The 24,189-nt window shown below is 37.1% G+C and overlaps 1 protein-coding gene across 5 annotated transcripts in view; it reads right to left on the minus strand.

Annotated features, from left to right (window-relative positions):
- Nucleotides 1–337: 337 nt before the first annotated feature.
- RAMP1 (receptor activity modifying protein 1) overlaps nt 338–24,189 on the minus strand; it is a 111,223-nt gene continuing 87,371 nt past the window's right edge. For all 5 annotated transcript variants that reach the window (XM_063429979.1, XM_063429982.1, XM_063429980.1 and 2 more), the window contains one exon: nt 338–1,823. In XM_063429979.1, the coding sequence (XP_063286049.1) occupies nt 1,568–1,823 (256 nt within the window). In that variant the 3' untranslated portion in view covers nt 338–1,567. The remainder of the gene's footprint in view (nt 1,824–24,189) is intronic.

The raw sequence follows: 24,189 nt of genomic DNA on the forward strand, positions 1-24,189 counted from the left end.
ACTTCATCTGGGAGTGTGCCAGGACTTTCCTTATATACTAAATTACAAACAACTTTGATACTAAAGTTGGTTGTAATAGTTATGGTTCTTTAAACTTACTTTTCCCCTTCTAGGGAAGTTCAGAAGAGGTTTATATCCACTCGCCAATCACTAATCTGGAATAAATATGTATTCGATATATATATATTGCATAACGTTCTAGCAGAATGAATGCACCTATTGAGACTAAAATGTATCATTCAAAAGCATTAACAAATCTTAAATTGATTTATGTAATATTTCATAAAATACAACAGCTTTAGTGAACGTACTGAAAAAATAGATCTCTATCCACACATATAAATAAATGACATTTATTATACAGAGGGAATTTTTTCTTTAAGATAAACTGTAAAAAGATTTATACATTATTACAAAATGAATATAGTAAAGAACCTTGAAAAAATACACCCCCAATCTATGCAGCAGCAAAAACAAGAAAACAAGAAAAGAAACTCTGCTAAAAAGTACAGAAAGCCAATAGTTTGAAAGTCAAACATAGTGTACTGTAGAGTAGGTCACACTGTCATCCTAAAAAAGAGAGATTTGTTTTCTACAGTTCTAATGGCTGTATAGATGGATTATCGTGATAGTTAAGCATTCGCCCCTATTTGTCATGTTCTTACATAGTTTTATTGTCTGGAAAAATACACTTTTCTGCACAGTTGTACTGGTCACACTCTGAGCGGTCATGATTGGTACTTATTACGGTAACTATGGCGGCAAGAAGTTCTTTAAATAAAACCTCTGGCCACGGATAACTAGTTCTGCATTATGCTGTTGCTGTGTCTTTTAACACTATACATCTTTGTTTCGTGCCAGGCCTAGAACTTAAATTGCTATTTATTTTAATATACTCTAATTACATTTATAAATTATGTGCACACAGTCCCACTGTCAGTAGGCCATTTGCTTATTATAACATTCTATATTTAAAGGGTAGGTTTTTTTTTTACTTGCTTGTAATAGCTTGGAAACCGAGTTATAACCAATCAATACCTGATGCGAGACCTCCACATTTATTGAGCTTCTTCTTTAAATGTCTTTTGTATTAAGCACATATTTAACATCTAATGCCATGGCATCTTAATTCCAGCCTTCCTATCCGGTACACTTTGTCCCTAGGCATGGTAAGATTATGGTACCTGAAACCTTTAAATTATTTTCTACTGCATGATACACGTCTACACTTGTTTGAAAACACAAGCCCTGTCTCTTTTGCCTCTTATTTCCTTGCCATTGGGTTTTGGATGTGCTTGGTGCTGGAAGTTCTATCTCCATAGTATATATTCTTGAGATCCATTGTGAAACACAGCCATTCAGAAAAAAAATCCTAGAAGGAAGTATTCAGAAGGACCACCTTCATTCAGTATCTTTAGTGATAGGCTTTGATGGGTCTTCTAGGCCATAATCTGAAAACTTTGAATCTGGACTGCAGAAGTTAGATATTCTTTCCCCCCTCCCCCATATCTCGGAGCAAGCAAAGAACCAAGAATGAGTACTAAGTGGTAGGTAGTAATTGTCGTTTTCAAACAATGCCTTCACTGCGTTTGCTTCTCCACACAACCAGAGCTGTCATGAGAAGAGTTATCAAGAGCGGGATGAAGAGTAAAGAGCAGAGAATCGGGAACGGAGGGTCTGCTGGCAACCGCCCTGTCACGGAACAGTTCCTGAAATACTTTTTGTGGATACCTATGAATAAATGATCCACCAGGTGGTTTGGCCAGAAACAGCCCAACTTTGCAGCCACTAGAGCTGTGCAGTTTGTGACGTCTGTGTAAAACCTGTGGAAGGAAAGAAAATAAAAGAAAAAAAATTACTTTGCAATAGGTCATAATTTAATGCTTGGTAAAATGTAGTGATTTTTTTTTTTTACTTTACTTTGTTTTAATTTAAAACGGTAAAAAGTACTAGCGCTAATATAAAATCCAAAGACACTGTTCTTTAATACAAGAAATGCAGCTGCTATGTCACCAAATTCTTATCTTAAAAACTTGAATAATAAAGTGAAGGTGAAGCGCTGAATATTAACAACCGTGATAATACGTGCTCTAGTGCAAACATATAAAAAGTTGTACCTTAATAAATGTATAAAATTCCAATAGTGGTATATGGTACCTTAAAGATATAAACAAACAGAACAGAACATAGTGTATACTGTAATATAGTTTGAATATATTATATAAAAAAAGGGGAAATATGCCCACTCACACTTTTAGGAGCTAAGTATGTATAGCTCACTATAATCGCTTAAGAGGTCCGTAAAGGCGACCCTATCCCTTCTTTGATGGGTGTTCTTTATTGTCTTGTTTTCTGAAGCAGAAAAAAACACATATGGTGCAATATCGTAGGTCTCAGATATTCATATATAAAAAGTCAAATGTGTACTTACAAACCCAGAGCCACCCACATCAAGAACAATTTGACCATATGACACAAGACATAAAAGAGAATTTAGATACATTAAAAAGAGAAGTAATTGATGTGAAAAAAAGAAAATACCTTAGAGATATTAAAGATTATAAGATAAAACAAGTGAGAACATTCTCAAAATATAACCACCAGGATAAAGAAGTGGAGAATAGGGAAGGCTTAAAAGAGTCACCGAAATATAAAAAAATTCCATATAACTATAAAGATAATATGGAAGACAAGACCCATCTAAAATATAGAGAATACAGACCCTATAATTACAAACATAAAAATTATTATGAACAATACCCTTCAAGAAATTGGGATAATTTTAAATCCAGAACCCGATACACATATAATAATAATACATATCAGAACAACAGAGAGTACTATGAAAGAGAAATAAATGAAAGGAGATTCACACAGGATAAAGTACAAAGAGAAAGAAATGAAAGAAGACCTGTATATGATGAGAGACTAAGAGAAAGAAATGAGAAGAGACACATGTACGAAGGGGCAAGACCAAAAGAAGGAATTAGAACTAGAAGAGAAACCAAAGAAAAAACCCATGTCAGAGATCTACTATCTATAAGAAAGAGGAACCATTAAAAGTGAGTAACAGATCTCCACGGTTTTGAAGATCAGGATTTTTGGAGGAGCAAAGGAAAAGGGAGACACAAAAAAGAAGAAACCCTAGAAGGCATGACACCTTACAAAAGACGAAGGAACTCAAGTATAGAGGAACAAGAGGAGGAAAATACATCAAAGAAAGAAAGACGAGAAAGATTGCAGAGAATTCAACCTCTCTAAAGGGTATTTTCAATTTGAGTCAAAAGACCTTAACAGAACACCATAAAAAAATTTTGGCAAAAGGATTAAAGTTTGCTCCTAACAAACCCTTAAATCAATTTGAGTTCTATATAGATCTAAATAAATTTAAAATAAATATATGTCTAAAAAAATATTTAGCAAAAAATCCCATAGAACACCAATACAATCAAGAGGAAGAGCTTGGACACACCAAACTTAACCCCTTAAGGACCAAACTTCTGGAATAAAAGGGAATCATGACATGTCACACATGTCATGTGTCCAGAAAAATCTTAATTCTATTTTAAACAAATGGTTTCAGAAAAAATGACAACATTTGAAACCATGGTAATTACAGAAATAAAAAAGTTAGAAAAGAAAAAATTGTAATCACAATTTAACTATACAGGAAAGAAAAGCACTTAAGGATTTAAAAACAGACACTATCTGCTGATTTTATAATCAGGTTCAAGGGGGAGGGATAGTTTTAATGTCTAAAGAATTTTATGGTAAAGAAGCTGAAAGAATATTAATGGATGAACAGACCTATAAGAAACTTAATTGTAATCCTAGTAATGATATGAATTAATTTTTTTAAAAAAATTTTTAATAAAGGTATGAATACCTCAAAAAGGTATGGAACTCTAAATTCACTTAATGGAAAAGAATTAAATTTTCTCAATATCAAAAATCCAAAAATACCAGTTTTTTACTTTCTCCCGAAGGTTCATAAAGATATTCAAAATCCTCCGGTTAGACCCATAGTAGCAGGGATAGATTCTATATCTAGTAGACTATCCCACTACGTGGACATCCATTTGCAACCTTTGGTGAAAAATACTACCTCATATAAGACACGATTACGATTTTAAATGTTTTAAATAAATGTACTTGGAATTCTAATTGTTTTCTAGTGACCAGTGATGTTTCAGCACTTTATAGCAATATCCCCCACAATTATGGATGCGATGCAGTCAAATATTTCTTAAATAATTTTTCAGATCTAACAGAAATTAAAATAGAATATATTTTGGAAGGGATATAAATAATTCTTAAAAATAATTTATTTTGGTATGGAGAGGAGTTCTTTCTACAGATAAATGGAACGGCCAGGCCATGGGGACCAAGTTTGCCCCCAGCTATGCTAATTTATTTATGGCCCATTGGGAAAATTCTTTTGTATATGGCCCACATAGCTGGAGGCAGAACTTGGTCACCTATGGCCGGTACATTGACGACATTCTTTTTCATTTGGGAGGGAGAAGAGAGAGATCTTATTAAATTTTTAGAACATCTTAACACTAATACATGGGGGATAAAACTAACAAATAATTGGAGTAAGTCAAATATTATATTCTTAGATTTAGAAATATATATAGAAGAAAATAAGATAAAAACTAAAAACTATTTTAAAACAGTGGAAGCGTACAGCTATATAGGAAGAGAAAGCTGCCACTTTTCACCTTGGCTTGAGAATGCCCCCAGAGGCCAATTTTTACATATCCGTCGAAATTGCACCGACCTTTCAACTTTTGACAATCAGATAGAATCAAACAAGATTTTTTAGACAAAGGATATGAGGAACACAAATTGGAAAGTGCAAAAAAAGAAGTTAAAGAAATAGAAAGAGATAGCCTTTTAGAATATAAGAAGAAAAAAGAAGACGAGTTTAAAGAAATCCCTTTTATATGCAATTTTAGTACAGATAATCACAAAGTCAGAAAAATAGTTTCCAAATTTTGGCATATTCTTTTACAAGATCCGGTAGCGAAAACTTTTCTCCCAGAAAACCCCCATTTTGTACATAGAGGAGTGAACAATCTCCGTACCTCCCTCACAACAAGTTTTATAAAAGAAAAGAAAACAACCAATACATTTTTAAACACAGAGAAAGGTTTCTTTGGTTGTGGGTGTTGTTTGGCGTGTAGGAGAACTTCAAACAGGAAAAGACATATCAGTAGCTTTTCAAGCAAAGATGGAATAGAACATCAAATTAAAGACTTCTTAACATGCCATTCAAAAAATCTAATTTATTTAATTATATGCCCTTGTGGTTTACAATATATTGGTAAAACCACAAGGTCATTGCATATTCGAATAGAGGAACATGGCCGAAATATAACTAAGGGTTTTGAAAATCACAGTGTTTCTGCACATTATACAATTCATCATAACTGTGAAACAAAAGATACTAGGTTTTTAGGTATAAAAACATTAGATAAGGATTGGAGAGGAGGAAATTTTGATACAAAAATGAGTAAAAATGAAATGGAGTGGATTTTTAAATTGAATACTTTAATCCCCTATGGTCTTAATGCAGATTTTGAGATGTGTCATTTTTTAAAATATCATTTTTATTATTTATTTTTTATATATTCATTTTTAATTTTATGGTGTTTTATCTTTCTCCCTTTTATATAGAACAAATATGAATATTATAATCTCTCTCCTATAGATGTATTTTTACCATGTGATTCTATAGCCTTATAGAAACGGACAGTATATGATTCAAAATATGAAAAGTCACATACTGTTATGAAGTACTTTGAACAATAATTAAATGTAATAGAGAAATTACTTTATTAAATATATCATCAATGAAGCTAGTACATAGAAAGATTATGTTTTTTAATTTTATGTTATCACTTCCGTCACCGTGATAACCGGATATACCGAACCGCCAGCTGGAACGCATGCGTATGACGTATCGGCATGTGAACACAGGACCGGAAGTGAAGAACACATACGGAAACGTATTAAAAGCGAGGCTTGAAACGCTGGGCGTCACCGTTTCCATGGTGAATGCCCGCGATTTCACAAGCCGGCAATGAATTATTGTATCCCTGGAGGGGTACTTATAGCAGGAACTTGTCCCAACGAGCATACAAAGACTTTTTGCCACGACAAGTTGAAGAAGCCTGTACGGCGAAATGCGTCCTGGGAACCCTGTGAGGAGCAGTCTTTGACTAATTGGACATTTTATGCCTTGTTAGTGGTATTTTATATATATAATTTTTTAATGTTATAATAAATTGGTACATACCTTTTATCACTATTGGCATTTGTTCCTGCTATTTTTTTCAAAGAAGGATTGTGGTCCTTAACCACATACACCTTTAGACCAGAGCCGATGTGGGTGGCTCTGGGTTTGTAAGTACACATTTGACTTTTTATATATATGAATATCTGAGACCTACGATATTGCACCATATGTGTTTTTTTCTGCTTCAGAAAACAAGACAATAAAGAACACCCATAAAAGAAGGGATAGGGTCGCCTTTACGGACCTCTTAAGCGATTATAGTGAGCTATACATACTTAGCTCCTAAAAGTGTGAGTGGGCATATTTCCCCTTTTTTTATATAACATATTCAAACTATATTACAGTATACACTATGTTCTGTTATGTTTGTTTATATCTTTAAGGTACCATATACCACTATTTGAATTTTATACATTTATTAAGGTACAACTTTTTTATGTTTGCATTAGAGCACGTATTATCACGGTTGTTAATATTCAGCGCTTCACCTTCACTTTATTGTTTTCATTTAAAGCTACTACTATTTATTTAGTAATATGTGTACTAGAAATGATAGAGAGATAGATAGAGATCATAAAATGTATGCATAACAACAAATTTACAAAAATATTACATGAAAAAGATTTTACTTTTAAAGTAATTAAATCACAACTTTGATATAAGGAGCAAAACTGAGTCATAACAGGTAGATGTTGTTTTATTAGTAACATCCGGTCAAATAATTAGTACTTTAATAATTTGAGTTTTAAAAGAAATGCCAAGCAGCTAACAGAATGCTTTGGTCACAAATGGTAAAATAATTTAATATGTCAAGTGGAACATTCTCCGATATAATGCTAGCATATGTCAAACATGGACAAACTCCAGGAGGCCAAGAGCAAAAGTGAATGTAAGTCATTGCTAATTGACATGGGTGGACAAATACTAAATTGCAAAATTTAATTCTGAGCATCCCAGTGCTGAATTGTATAAATGTTATACATTAAAAGCAGTTATCCAACGACACTGGAATCCGGAAATCTATCGGGCTATATTTTTTTTAAAGTACACTAAAGGAACTAATACCACTGCTAAGTGCAGCTAAAAGAGGATTGCTGTGTGATATTCCTCTGGCATCTCCCCCTTCTGCCTGTGATTGTCCACCAGGCATTAGGGCTGTTAAAGGGATGCTCTAAGCACCAAGTGCTCTAAGTTTCGGCCTCTTAATATGCTACATTGTTTGCATGTTCAACTCTTCATAGTTTTAGGACAAAAATAAACAAGTTTAACATTAGTGCTTTATACACATTCTGAAACCATATAGTTTGTGTAGTGTACAAATGCAAAAAGCACTGTTTTTAAATCTGACACCGAACACTTCTGATAGAATGACACAGATTCCATAAGATCGAATGGATTTCAACGGGAATTGGCACTAGTCAATATATACATTTTGCCATCCCAGCCGGAATTTAGCCATTTTCACCGAATTTTGGCCATTCAGACAAACAATCTGGTGTTTAGTGAATTATTCTAAGAGTTGCAATTATGCTGTTACTTCAAAACGAGTATTAGTTAGTAAATAAATCAATTCTGAATTCTTTGTGGAATCAATATATGGCATCTGTCATTATATCTGCTGTGATCATGTGAGAAAGGTGATTTCCCAAAGGTACCACTGCAATTAATTAAAATAAAAAAAGCATGTCTGTAGCATATGAAGTCTATTTACTGCCAGGAATCACTTTCAGACAATACGCAACCACATATACAAGTGACATCCTAGGAAAAAAAAAAAAAAAGATCTATCTGTCCTTCCTGGGAGAATGAATATTAAAGGAACACTATAGTCACCTAAATTACCGCTAAATAACGCGGTTTTAGTGTATAGATCATTCCCCTGCAATTTCACTGCTCAATTCACTGTCATTTAGGAGTTAAATCACATTGTTTCTGTTTATGCAGCCCTAGCCACACCTCCCCTGGCTATGATTGACAGAGCCTGCATGAAAAAAAAAACTGGTTTCACTTTCAAACAGATGTAATTTACCTTAAATAATTGTATCTTAATCTCTAAATTAAACTTTAATCACATACAGGAGGCTCTTGCAGGGTCTAGCTAGCTATTAACATAGCAGGGGATAAGAAAATCTTAATTAAACAGAACTTGCAATAAAGAAAGCCTAAACAGGGCTCTCTTTACAGGAAGTGTTTATGGAAGGCTGTGCAAGTCACATGCAGGGAGGTGTGACTAGGGTTCATAAACAAAGGGATTTAACTCCTAAATGGCAGAGGATTGAGCAGTGAGGCTGCAGGGGCATGTTCTATACACCAAAACTGCTTCATTAAGCTCAAGTTGTTCAGGTGACTATAGTGTCCCTTTAAGAACAGAGTAGGATGTGATGTATATCGTTTATGTAAAAGAACCGGTACTCTGTCTAGTTTGCTATTATGTCTTAACCTTGCTCTTTGTGCATACATACTGTGTAATATCCAATAAAAAAAATGTACTACAAGATTCTACAATATATTTCAAACAGGCAGACACATATAGGAGTAAAATCATTAAACAGCTAATTGCAGCAAAATGATTAAGAATTTGCACAGTTTAGACTAAAGTAGTCCTAAGATAAATGTGTTTTGCTAGTTAAAGGGGCACTTTAGGCACTCAGATCACTTCAGTTCATGGAAGTGGTGTGGGTACAGTGTCCCTACTGCACTTAGTGCTGCAATGTAAAACATTGTTTACATTGCAGCACTAAGTCTGCCTCCAGCATGCTGAGCCACAACTCAGCCAGCACCAAGGGATATGCTGGGATCTTCTGGAATAAAAGGAAATCATGACATGTCACACATGTCATGTGTCCTTAAGGGGTTAAGCACTAATAATTGCATGTTGTATCACTCATTAGACATTAGCCACCCAGAACCTTCTAACTGTGCAGCACTGCCCCAGGAAGCACCTCTTGTAGCCATCTGAGGACTGGAGGTGTCCCTAGGCTGTAATGTAAACACTGTCTATTCTCTGAAAATATATTGTTTACTGCAAAAAGCATGCAGGGACTGACTATACTTACCAGAACAAATACATTAAGCTGTATTTGTTTACGAGTATATTGTCCCTTTAATTAAACATTTAACGAAAGTTTTTGAGAATTCTATTTCAAACACCTTATCTGCTTTACCCATAAACATCCCTGTGTCTCGTGATAAATTATTTTTCAGTTCATGAAAATTCTCTAGTGCCAGTCTATTTCTTCTATTTATCTGTCTCACTAATTAGACTTCCTATTTACACTGCAAACAAAGGATAAAGAAAAGCAAACTATTTATCCATTATACTCTGCCATAACATGTTATTACCTAGTGCCATTTTCTGTATAAATGAAATAAAACAATAAATATATATATATATATATATATATATGTATGATCATATAATGTAACCAAACCCCCATTATTTGTTACCTAGGTGAGGTGTTTTTAAATAGTACTATGTAGGATTTGAAATCACTGTTTAGTTAATAAGCGAGTGCACTGGTTTGTGTATTTTATATATATATATATATATATATATACTGAATTTACTGAACCTAGTTCTGTGATACGCAACAAAATCCATTCTCTAAAAGGTGACGTGTAGTGGACTGAAAACCTAACTGCAAAGTTTAGGATAAATGAGCCAAACTACTACTGAATAGGAGAAGGAACATTTTCCAAAACCAGCATTGTTTTACCTACATTTTTAAATTTGGTTTTCAATTTACTATAACTTGGTGTTTAGTGAATACACCTAAAAAAAGTTCATTTAAAAAGGGAACAAAAACCCGTGCAGCAAAGAGACTTTTCGTTGTTTTTTTTTTACTACAAATCCGCTACTATTGCGCTGCCTATATTCTTGAATTCAGTGTTTAGAGAATAAATATTACAGAAAGCCCATTTCTACCCACAAACACTTTTTATTTCTCTTTCTATTTTCCATTTCACTGAAACATTTAACAAATGTTTCTGAGAATTCTATTTCAAACACCTTATCTGCTTTACCCATAAACATATTGTCTTGTGATAAAATAATATTTTTCAACTCTTGAAAAGTCTCTAGTGTCAGTTTATCTTTATCTGTCTTTTACTGTAAATTGTTTTACATATATTTGTTTTCACTGTATACCCTATTGCCATCCTGAGAGGATTGGACATTGCCATCCTGCCATGGCACTTTCTACTCTTTGGATCAGGACCCTTAAATTGATGGACATTTGTAATAACTTTGATTCTGTAAGTTACATAGTTACATAGCTGAAAAGAGACTTGCGTCCATCAAGTTCAGCCTTCCTCACATATGTTGTTGCTGTTGATCCCAAAGAAGGCAAAAAACCTAGTCTGAAGCGCTTCCAATTTTGCCACAAACTAGGAAATTCCTTCTTGAATTCCTTCTTGAATAGCAGTCAGATGTCTCCTTGGATCAAGCAGCAATTACCCCACTAATAAGAATTTATATCCCTGTATGTTATGTTTTTGTAAGTATTTATCCAATTGCAGTTTAAACATCTGTAGTGACTCTGACAAAACCACCTCTTCAGGCAGAGAATTCCATATCCTTATTGCTCTTACTGTATAACATTTTTTCTTTGCCTTGAATGAAATCTCCTTTCTTCCAGCCTAAATATGTGACCCAGTGTCCTATGTATAGCCCTGTTTATGAATAGATTTCCAGATAAAGGTTTGTACTGGCACCGAATATTTTTGTATAATGTTATCCCCTCTCAGGCGCCGTTTTTCCAAACTAAACAGATTTAATTTTTTTTTAACCTTTCTTCATAACTAAAATGCTCCATTCCTTTTATCAATTTTGTAGCTCGTCTCTGGACTTTTTCTAGTGCCATGATATCTTTCTTTAGAACAGGCACCCAAAATTGCACAGCATATTCAAGGTGTGGTCTTACCAGCGATTTATAAAGAGGCAATATTATATTTTCATCCCGAGAATTTATGCCCCTATTTATACATGACAAAACCTTACTGGCTTTAGCAACTGCAGATTGACATTGCATATTGCTGCCTAATTTGTTGTCTATAACAATTCCCAAATCCTTCTCGTGTGTGGTTATCCCTAAATTACTACCATTTAGTGTGTAAGTTGCTTGTGCATTCTTAACCCCGAAGTGCATAACTTTGCATTTCTCTACGTTAAATTTAATCTGCCATTTTAGTGCCCAGACTCCTAATCTATCCAAATCCCTCTGCAGCAAAGCAATATCCTGCTCACATTTTATTACTTTACAAAGTTTCGTGTCATCTGCAAACACTGATACATGGCTTTCAATGCCTATTTCAAGATCATTTATAAATATGTTAAATAGAAGTGGTCCCAAAACAGAACCCTGAGGGACACCACTTACCACTTTTGTCCAGCCTGAAAATTTACCATTAATTACAACTCGTTGTACTCTATCCTTAAGCCAATGTTCTACCCAAGAACAAGAATATTCATCTAGACCAATTTCTTTTAGTTTGAAGACTAACCTATTGTAATACATTAAAGCAGTTATATGATTGTCCTACATTGTTGCCCTGTAGTTCTGTCATTATTTTCTCCTCATATATCCCTGAGCATCTGAAAGATACCACACATTTGGAGTTGGAATATATCAGATGGGCCTACATTTACAACAGTACTTGTGAGTTGAACCTTGAACATCACTATATTTGGAGCACTAGCTGCGTTGCCCTATTTGTTTTTGTAGATATATTTTGAGTCCGGTATTTATAAACATTCCTGGGTCTCGTGATAAATTTATATTTTTCAATTCATGAAAAGCCTCTATTGCCAGTTTATCAGTGGCTCCTCTTTATCTGTATCACTAATTAGGCTTCTTAATTACACTGCAAACAAAAGATAAAAAAAGCTAAATATTTATTCATTTTATTCTGCAATAAAATGTGAACTAGTACCATTTTCTCTATAAATGAAAGAAATTTTAAATTATATATATATATATATATATATATATATATATATATATATATATATATATATTCCCAGAATATACTGAACTTTGGTATGTGGCACGCAACAAAGTCTATTCACTAAAAAGTGATGTGTAGTGAATGGAAAGCCTAACTGCAAAATTTAGGATTATTTTTCCAAATCAGCAATTTAGTGTCTGAATTTTAAATTTGGTTTGCTTTCAATTCACTACAACTTGGTGTTTAGTGAAAACACCTACAAAAAAAACCTTAATTTAAGCAATTAACAAAACCCGATACAGCATAATTTACCAAATTGATTTTTCACTGTTGTTATCTAAACTATGGTCGGATTTAATGCTGAAATTAGGGGAAGGAAAAAATGCTATCAATGATAATTATTTGTATACACAGCTGCTAACACACTTGAATATTGGTTAAAACAAATGTCCACCAGTGAAAACAGTCACACATACAATTTTAAGATAACAGGCAGGGAATAAAATAACATAGCATGTTTGAAGCATAAGGTGCATAGCTACTAATATAATATAAACATAGAATAAAACAGTGTTTTTTTTTTCAGGCATACCTTAAATAACAATTATGTAAATTTACAGTTTTAATTTATTTATTTATTCTTTACAGACATTGTGATGGGAAAAAAGGTTGCAGAGATTATTGGATTACTTGCTAAATTCAGAATCCTCACTTCCTCCTTCCCACTCAGTGACTGCTAGAATGTGGCAATGAAGTTTAACCAACAAAGGCAGCTATAGTGTATAGCAGGAAATAATAATTTGTAGTTCTTCCAGGGCCGCCACCAGAAATTTTGGTACCCCTAACTCAGCTCAGGGTCTGGGCACCCTGGGGCCCGCCTCCAAATACCGCCCACTGGGTCCGCCTCCAAATACCGCCCACATGAATACACACACTGATACAAATGGACACAGATACATACCAACAGACACACATACTGAAACAGACATACACGCATACATACTAACACACACATACTGAGACATACACACAGGCATACATAGTGACAGACAGACACATACTAACATACATACAGACACACATGCATGAGGACATAAAAACACATACATACAGACACCGACATACATACATACACACACACATACATACATACATACAGACACTGACATCCATACACACATACATTCATCATGGCATACAGACATACACAGACATACATTCATAATGGCAAACATACATAGACATACTGACAGACATACATGCATACAGACATCCATACACACGTTCATAATTATATGCAGACATACATTCATACTGACATACAGACATACATATATGATGACATACAGACATAGATATATACATACATACATGCATACAGACATACATACAGACACACATACATAGACATACATGCATGCAGTCAAACAGACAGACATACACACACACAGACACATACATACATACATACATAGACATACATGCATACAGACATACATACAGACATATACATACAGACATACATAGACATACAGACAGAGACATACATACAGACATACAGACATAGACATACATGCATTCATATAGACAGACATACATAGACATAGACAGACACACAGACATACATACATACACAGACAGAGATACAGACATACATAGACATGCATCCAGACAGACAGACATACATACATATACATACAGACAGACATACAGACATAGACAGACAGACATACATAGACATACATGCATACAGACATACATACAGACATAGACATACATACAGACATACATAGACATACATGCATACATACAGACAGATAGACATACATACATACATATACAGACAGACATACATACACACATGCATGCATACATACAGACATACATACATACACATATATACATACACATACAGACACACACAGATACATACATACATACATACACATACATACAGACAGACACAGGCAGATATACAGACATAGACATACAGACAGACATACATACATATAGACATCCATACACACGTTCATAATGATATGCAGACATACATTCATACTGACATACAGACATACAGATATACATATATAATGACATACAGACATACATACATACATACATGCAGTCAAACAGACAGACATACACACAGACACATACATATACATACATACATGCATACATATACATACAGACAGACATACAGACATACATGCATGCATAGACAGACATACATACACAGACAGACATACATAGACATGCATGCATCCAGATATACAGACATACATAGACATACAGACACACAGACATGCATACATAGACATACATACATGCATACAGACAGACATACATACATACATACACATACAGACATAGACATACATACAGACAGACATGCAGACAGATAGACAGACATACAGAAAGACATACATATACAGACATACAGACAGACATACATACACACACAGACATACATACACACACACACAAACATACAGACAGACATACACACACAGACATACAGACAGATATACATGCATGCATACAGACATACATACATACACAGACATACAGACAGATATACATGCATGCATACATACATTACATACACACACAGACATACAGACAGATATACATGCATGCATACATACATACATACACAGACATACACATACAGACAGACACACAGAGATACATACATACACATACAGACACACAGACATACATACACAGGCAGATATACAGACATAGACATACAGACATACATACACAGACAGACATACAGACACATACATGCATACAGACACACACACACAGCTCATTTTCCAGCCACCCTCCTGTTTCTTACCTTTTCTTTGCAGGAGGGTGGCTGGGGATGATGGGAGTCGGCGCGGCTCCCTCTTCACTGGCGCGCATGCGTGCTCCTCCCACTTCCTCCCAGCAGCACTTGTGGCTGCTTTTTTTCTTTTTTTTTTTTTAAAGGGGGCCGGTTGCGCTATACCACGGCCATAGCGCTGACCGGGCCCCTGATGGAGGGGGCCCATCGGGTGGCCCTAAGTGTGTGGGCCACCCGATGGGCCCCACACGTGGGGACCGGGCCCGTGACAACCGTTATGGTTGTCACCCCCTGATGGCGGCCCTGAGTTCTTCTGTAGAGAAGCAGGAGAACAGAATAATGAACAGAACTGTTATTGAAAAAGTAAAACTCAGTGCTGTCCCAGTTCCTCCAATGTCTATGAGGCTGGGCAGGAAGTGGAAGGGGTCACTTCCCATCTGCAGGAAAGAATCATTTCCAGTTCTTGTGCAGAGATGCAGAGGAACAGAATAATAATGCCTGCCAAAAAATTACTCTATCTGCAGGATGAAAACCAGAGCTGGAAGAAGATAAAATTTGCAAAATGAAAGTCAGCATATATTTTACAGGGAAGGGTTTAATCACCATATAACAGCAGAGTGAAAATACTATTTCATACACTCTCTGGCATTACAATTTTTAATTCAAACTTCGTCTTCTATGATATTTATCAGTTGGAATCCCTCCCTCCCCCCCAAAAAAATTTACCAAAAGTTTGTGAGCACTCTATTTCAAACACCTTATCTGCTTTACCCATAAACATCACTGTGTCTTATGATAAATTCATATTTTTAAATTCATGAAACGTCTCTAGTGCCAGTTTATCAGTGGCTCCTCTTTATCTGCGTCACTAATTAGACTTCTCAATTACAATGCAAACAAAAGATAAATATCCATTTTACTCAGCATTAATATATGTTATCATCAAGTGCCATATTCTGTATAAATTATTATATATTTTTTAAATTTAAAATCCCAGAATTTACTGAACTGTGGTCTGTGATATGCAAAAAAGTCTATTTACTAAACAGTGACTTGTAGTGAATTGAAACCGTACTGCAAAGTTTAGGATAAAAGAGCCAAATGGCTACTGAATAGGAGTAGGATCATTTTTCCTTATCAATACTTTTGTGCCTACATTTTATATCTGATGTTACAGACCTCCTGGTCACCTACGACTGGAACATGTCTCCCAGCCACCTCCCTCCTAAAAGGACTATAATCACCACAGTTACCCCTCTCAAGATGGACTGGCAGCAGCCCAAAAACTCTATGGAACTCTTGATTGGATTGTGGAGTTGCCGCAGTCCGGTAAACTTTGTTGAGAGAGCTCTTGGTCCAGAGGCATCTATCAGAGCACTTTATGAATGGGTGACAGAGCAGGTGGCAAAGCATCGATTGACACGAAGGATAATTTGGTCTGTGACAGTGTACCACAAATCGTGACGTGTGTCATATAAAAATATACCCTTTTAAGAGATTACTGTATGGTGGCTACAAAGATACAACAAACAATCTCATAGGGCAATACAGCAGACAAAAGTTGGTATAAAGTCGGATAAATAACAATAGTAGAAGGTATCACAGTAACATTTTCAAAAGCCTGTATATGGTACTGGCTCAGGTATATACGCTTGAGTGTGATATACAGAGTCCTCTGCCAGAGGTTATTGATAACAGCTTTAGTCCTGCATATTGCTTATCTTTTGCACTTTATAATAAGCACCAATAATTTTTACACTATTGCTCTATTCTAGATTGACACCAAGGACTTGAGGGAGCTCCATGTACCGACTAAAAGCGCCATAATTTTAGGTGACTGGGATTTCTACCCAGCGCTGTGGAACTCTGCGCCAGATTGAAGGATGGTCGCTACCCAGTAAAAAACTTCACCGCCAGCTAACTCGGGCTAGACACCTAAAATCCAGCGCTTTTTTGACAAGTGGGTGTTTAGAAGAGAGATTTCCGGGAATCGCACTAGTTTGGGGATGTGAGCAGGGGAACTCTAGTTTTTACTTTTTAATGTTAACGGACGCCATTGTGTCTGGCCACTTATTAAATTATCCGTCCATGTACAGACACTGCGGCGCCTGGAATGTTGCAAGGCCATTGTTCTCCTGGGCACCGCCTGTTGAAGACCCAGGTATATGTGTGTCAGTTATCCAAATTAAGCAGTTCTTCACCCTTCACTAAGTCTCAGCTAGTGTTTGGGTGAGAGAGCGATAATTAACATCTGCATTGAGCTATAATAACTCTGGGATACAATCACACAAGGCAAAGGGAATCTTGGTGATGAGATTCCAGTTCCTAGGCAGACAGGCTGCCACTGGTTTTAAATTTATTACAACCTGGTGTTTCGTGAATACACCTACAAAAAGTTCATTTTAAAAAGGAACAAAAACTCATACAGCATAAGAAACCAAAATGATGCTACTGCTGCCTACATTCTTGAATTCCGTTTTCAGGTCACTTTAACTTAGTGTTTAGAGAATAAATATTAATGAAAGCCCATTACTACCCACAAACACTTTTTTCTCTGTCTATTTTCTATTTCACTGAAAGAAAGGTTTCTGGGAATTCTATTTCAAACACCTTATCTGCTTTACCCATAAGCATCCTCTTGTCTTGTGATAAATTAATATTTTTAAATTCATGAAAAGTCTCTAGTGCCAGTTTATCAGTGGCTCCTCTTTATCTGCCTCACTAATTAGGCTTCTTAATTAAGCTGCAAACAAAAGATTAAAAAAATAAATAAATATTTTTCTATTTTACTTTGCAATTAAATGTTTTCATTTCACTTCCATTTTCTGTATAAAAAAATAAAAAATAAAAATTATATATATATATATATATATATATATATATATATATATATATATATATAAAAAAAAAAGAATTTAGTGAACTGTTATCTGTGATACGCAACAAAGAATGAATGTAATGAATTGAAAACCTAACTGCAAAGTTTAGGATAAAATAGCCACTAAATAGGAGTAGAGTAATTTTTCCAAATCAGTATTTTTTTGCCTACATTTTTAATTTGGTTTTCAATTCACTACAATTTGGTGTTTAGTGAATACACCTACAAAAAGCTAATTTTAAAAAAATTAGCAAAACCCCATACGGTATAATTTACCAAATTGATTTTCCACTGTTGTGCTTTTGTTCAGGCATACTCTAAAAACAATTATGTCAATTTACAGTTTTATTTTCTAATTTATTCATCCTTTACAGAACTTGTGATGGGGTACAAGGTTGAAGAGGTTATTGGTTTGCTTGCTAAACTGAGAATCCTCACTTCCTCCTCCCTACTTAATGACTGCTAGAAGGCGGCAATTAAGTTTTACCCACAAAGGCAGATATACTGTGTAGTAGGAAATAATGATTTGCAGTTCTTTTGCAGAGAGGCAGAAGAACAGAATAATGCACAGAAGTACAGAACTGCAAGAACAGATATTGAAAGTGTAAAACTGCTGACCCAGTTCCTCCAGTCTTCCAGTCTTCCAGGACATGGAAGTTATCACTTCTTATCTTCAGCTAAGAATCATTTACAGTTCTTCTGCAAAGATGCAGAGGAACAGCAGAATAACGCCTGCCGGAAAAAATACTCTCTCTGCAGAGTGGAAACCAGAACTGGAAGAAATAAAACATGGCTTAGCAGACTACATTTAATTTTACACTGCTTTGCAAAATGAAAGTCAGCATATATTTTTACAGGGAAGGGTTTAATCACCATATTATAACATCAGAGTAAAAATACTATTTCATGGGGGGCGTGGCCTGACCGCTGAGCCGAGAGGATGCATACCTCGAAGGCTACAGCACATTGGGGCTCTAAAAGCGTGGAAAATACCCTAAAAAGTCACTGAATCGGCAACAAAAGGCCTCCTGGCGAAAGGGAGAACCGGGACACACAAGACGATGCCCACTAAACGACACCCGCTCCGGTATGTACCGACCATCCGGGAGAGGCCTACCAACATGGCGGGCGCGGGAGAGACGGACGCTCTCCTGCCGCCAGGCACAGATGACATCTCGCCCCACAACCCACGTTCCCCCCCTCTGGCCCGGCGGGGGTCATCCCGGGCCAACCCCACACGATCCCCACAATAAGCGACAGCCAAGTAATTTGTTTATCAGGCCCAGAGGGGAGCAGGGCAGATTACAAAATGGCTGACGACACCCATGCCGCATCCATAGCCAAAGTATGGAAAGTTACAAAGCTGCGACTTGACCATATATTCGACTCCTTCTGGGAGAAACTAGAGGCCCTCACATGGCCCACAGAACAAGCACCCCCACAGAGAAAACACATCACAGTGCCCACTGTGGGACGACTCCCACAGCGAACCCACGGCACTCTTACCCGAAGCCGAGCAGGCAAGTGAGACGACTCACTTCGATGGCGGGGGCCTGGCACAACATTAAGAACGGGCGCAGCCTACACACAGTAAGCAAAGTCAAAGAGTCACCCATAGCAAGACGCCCCAAACTGCCTCGCCTACAAACAAAGCTCCAGCATACACCCAGGACTAGTGCAGCACACAGAGCAATATTGAAAAAGCGGCACCCCAGAGGTCCCACATCAACAGCAGCGACAGATCACCCATGCCTACAAAGCAACATCCTGAGAATGCACCGACCGAAGAGACACTGATATGAGTCTGCACCCTGCCCGCCGAACGCCCCACATAGCCACTCGGGAACCTCACACCTTTACATTTCCGTTCCACAGAGGACAAAGATGGCGACTCGGAGCTCCCGCTCACCAGTGGGGCGGCAGGAGATGAGACGAACAGCACTGGGAGAAAGAACTCAGCCCCGACGGGGCATAGGCTGTGTAACGGAACCGCTGGCACCCCGACCGGGTACCCTCCGCTGACGGATGCTCCTAGTGCTTTCCGAGGTCTCCAAGCACTCCACCAGACACCATAACCACTGTAGACTCCCACGAACGGCCGCAGCTTGGTTGGGGTCTCGCCACGCTACCCACTCTGGACCCAAGACCAGGGTCTAGCTTCCAGTAGATGGACCTCTCCGAATTCCAGAGAGCAGGAACAGGAACAAGCTCTTAGCAGAGCTCAGCGATAATACCCTGGGGAGTATAGTGATTATAGCAATCCCCAGAGTGTAGTTCTCCAATCCCCCCAAACATGAGCCGAAACTTCATGAAGGTACATGATGATCTGAGGTGCTAGCACACCCAGTCTGGTTTTTATTACAGTTGTACACTTACAGGCCACACCCAGGGGGAGGCATAAAACAACCAATCACATACATGGTTCAGCCCACACATCCCCTCCCCTCAGATAACAGTAAACCCAATTATATAGTACACATTTTTAACCAAGTTCTGGATGTACCCCAAAACCAGGGGGTACACCTTTAAATCCAGCATCGCTGGATAGCCCTTATTCAGGGGGACAACATATTCAAAATTCAAGTTATTCGGATGAACGGTTCGTGAGATATGGGGTTCAAAAGATTTGACCGACCGCATGGGTAAAGTATCCGAAAACAGTTCCATGCATTTTGGCCCTGCGGTCGGTCACAAACAAGGGAATGAAAACAGGCGAATTTCCTGTGTTATAGAGCCTGGAGAGGGTTTGAATGAATTCCCTTGTTTGTGGGGTTCTTTCTACCGAACGGCGGGTCATTCGGTAGTTTCCATACGAATTTCTGGAAGTATGGAGGTCTCAGCGGTGTTTGCCTAGTCAAGTGTCCGATTTTAGTTCCAGACACTCGACGGCAAAACACCGCTGTTCGGTAGTTTAAGATGGCCGCCGCCACGTGTTTGTTTCCCGAATGGCGGCCACCCAGAGGACAAAGAATACATTACCTGGATTGCCAATTACCCGTTTGCAACATTGTTGCAAACTGTAATTGGAGGCACACTTATTCCTGGGTGGTCTGGTTGTTCGGTAGTTTCACTCAATATAATGAATGGAGTGATTCTACCGAACAATCAGATGAATACTGCATACAAATCACCCAGGTTAAACTTAACACATAAATACATATACAATATTACAGGCAGTACACTGAAATATGCTTCATAGTCTTAAAGGGACAGTAGTCCCAAAAGTCCCAATCTGTTCATAGATGATTTTAAATGGCCAGTAGTCGCACAATAAAATACAATATGCCCAAATATAGTTCTCTAAACGTACCAATTTTCAAGGGGCCATAGTCAGCAGGTAGGAGGCGGGCAAACAGGCTTCTCCAATGCCCAGTGGCGAGGTTGGTTTCGTCACAGGCTGACTCTATAGTGACTGCGGCACACTGCCGGGCAAAGTACCCTATGCCACATGATCTCCATATGCTGCTATTGGACTCTTACAAGTATAATTTTTGATTACTCTTCCTTTATTTTGTTCTAGATTCTTAATTTTAGCACATGCAGGGGATCTCAGGGGGTCACACCTGTAACTCACTCGCTCACTTATCATTAATCTGAATCTACTCGTGCCTTAATGCTATGTTGAGCACATTACTGTCAGGCTAGACGCACCCAGTCCCTAGTATGTTTTACTATATAGAATCTTATGTCAGGAACTTCAGACTGAGGCCATCTAACATTAGCGAGTACACTTGTACTCACGTAGCCAAGCACTACTTTAAGCAATTAATCAGTAAGCCGAATCGAATAAGTCTACTACATGTTTACTTTACACCAGATAGCAACCAACTCTTTTGGACACTGACTACATCATGAGGCTATGACCTACCCAAAACTGGCGAGGGTTAACCAAGACTCAGGTCCCCCCTCTCAGTAATCAACCATCATCTGGGTTATTGTTACACGGCTACCATGGGACTTTAGGACATCCTGCCCTTCAGTTAAGGACTCTTACATTTCTGTACCATATTTTTAGGGATGTTTATTGCTATTCCTCTTTCTGATGCGGCCCCAGCTAGCATGTGTTAAGTTAGAATTTTGTTTTCTCTCTTTATTTTTTTTTTGCTCCTCCCAGATTCACATCTTAAACATTACCCAACAGGCTCTGTAATTAGCCTTTACAAATGGTACAGCACACCAGATAGGCCCTAACGCTGCCAACTTCCTCTGATTTATATTGTTATCTTATATTATTTTATGATTTGGTATCTCCTGCATAAAAGGTAATCTGTGAGTGGAAGGGATGCAGTTACGGGGAGCTTGCCACCGAGGTCCTGTTTATTTAGAAAATGTAATCTTGCTGATAGCATCAAATATGTACCCACCATAGAAACACGGCTTAACTTTATATGTTTTTCTGGCATATGGTCGCTCACTGTCTGCCAATGCCTAGACAGCGTCTCCTGACGGGCACCCTACCCAACGTAAATCCCAACATGTATAAACTGGGTATAATGCTAACCGCCTAGTATATTAAACCTGTTCCTCACATTGATGCCTCTCAACGTATAACTAATCATACTGTTGTCTTATGTTGAAATCTCTGCTACGATCTCACAACTTAACTACTTAAAGCATGCATAATCTACTGCACATAGCTTGTTTAAAACATAACACTTAAAAAATGTGCCGATATTCTCATACCACAAATGTACAACTACTGTGTTTATATCTGTTGAATATGCTGTTGTGGCATTGACAAACGTTTTGTTACTCCCTGCACAAAGAAAAATAAAGAATACAAAAAAAATATACTATTTCATACACTCTCTGGCATTACAATTTTTAATTCAAACTTCGTCTTCTATGATATTTATCGGTTAACTCTCCCCCTCCCCCCAAAAAACAAACAAAATGTTTTTTGTTTTTTAAATATTGTTTATATTTGTTTTAGTTATATATTGTATTGTTTTTACAATTTGCCTTTTATTAATGTACCCGTTGCACAGCACTGCAAAAAATGTTGGATCTTTATAAATAAATGTAATAACAATAGTAATTTATACTGTCAACAGCGATCTGCCCTAGGTAACTCGGTACAGATTTTGGAATACTTTGTGTTTTTACACTAATGATGTTTGCAGTGTATAGCAGAGATGCTATAGAGTTCTACTGTTGCAGTGTGGAGACCAGGAACTAGATTATATTGCCAAAAATAACCTCAATGGGAGAAGTGATATTCAATTAGCCGAGTTCAATTTATCACGGATAATAGAATCTACAGGCACCACAACTCTCTTTTGGCACGGACGTCTGAATCATTTACCCAGAAGGTTCATTGGTTTCCTATGACCCCAATATAACCCATGGGACATTACTTGCCTTGGAGAATAGCAATACACTGAACCAAACATGCGAGTCATAATTCTGTAACAGATTATTCCGAACACATCAGTAGTGTCTGATGTTCACACCACATCCTCATGAATCACATAAAGCAGAGCTTTTATTAATATTTCTTTATGCAGTTTAATGCACCATTGAATGCTCAGAGATTTTGATAACTGGAAAACCAAACTAATCCAAATAGGCTTCCTACAATAGCAGGGAAGAGAGAGACATCCTATAGTGTTTCTTTAAAAAATTCTATACTGCAACCTTTAACCCCTTAAGGACGCACGACATATGTGACATGTCATGATTCCCTTTTATTCCAGAAGTTTGGTCCTTAAGGGGTTAAATATGTTTCACTACAGACCCCTAATGCACTTTAACTTGCTGAAAGGTTTTATATGTAAATAGTTTTTCCTTTCCCCCCATTCATTTTACAGAAAGTGCAGGTTTCAATAGAAATGGGCACTTTTATAAATGAACCCTGTTACACCCCTTTGACTTTTACACAGAAAACAGGTCTCATTACTTCCTGGTTTGGTTAGCTCAGTGAAGCTAAACTCAGATGGCCGGTAATTGCCCGGAAAAAAAAATGTACCATTTCGCTTTTAACCCCATTCCCATTAACATTGAGTGCGCAAAGACTGCTAAAAACGTTCCCCTGTTCCCCGTTCTATTTAATTGGTGCTACAGGGAAATGGTGTATAATTTATCTTTCTTTCAATATGCAAAGCACAATTAGTTGTCTTTATTTCTTGTAAACATGTTCTTTCATCAGAGAGGGTCTATTCACATATGCAATTCCTCTTGCTGTTTATTCCTAAATGAAAAGCAGTCTGATTAGGTGCTAGAATCCTA

The sequence above is a fragment of the Pelobates fuscus genome, chromosome 8 (genome assembly GCF_036172605.1).
Source record: "Pelobates fuscus isolate aPelFus1 chromosome 8, aPelFus1.pri, whole genome shotgun sequence".
NCBI lineage: Eukaryota > Metazoa > Chordata > Amphibia > Anura > Pelobatidae > Pelobates > Pelobates fuscus.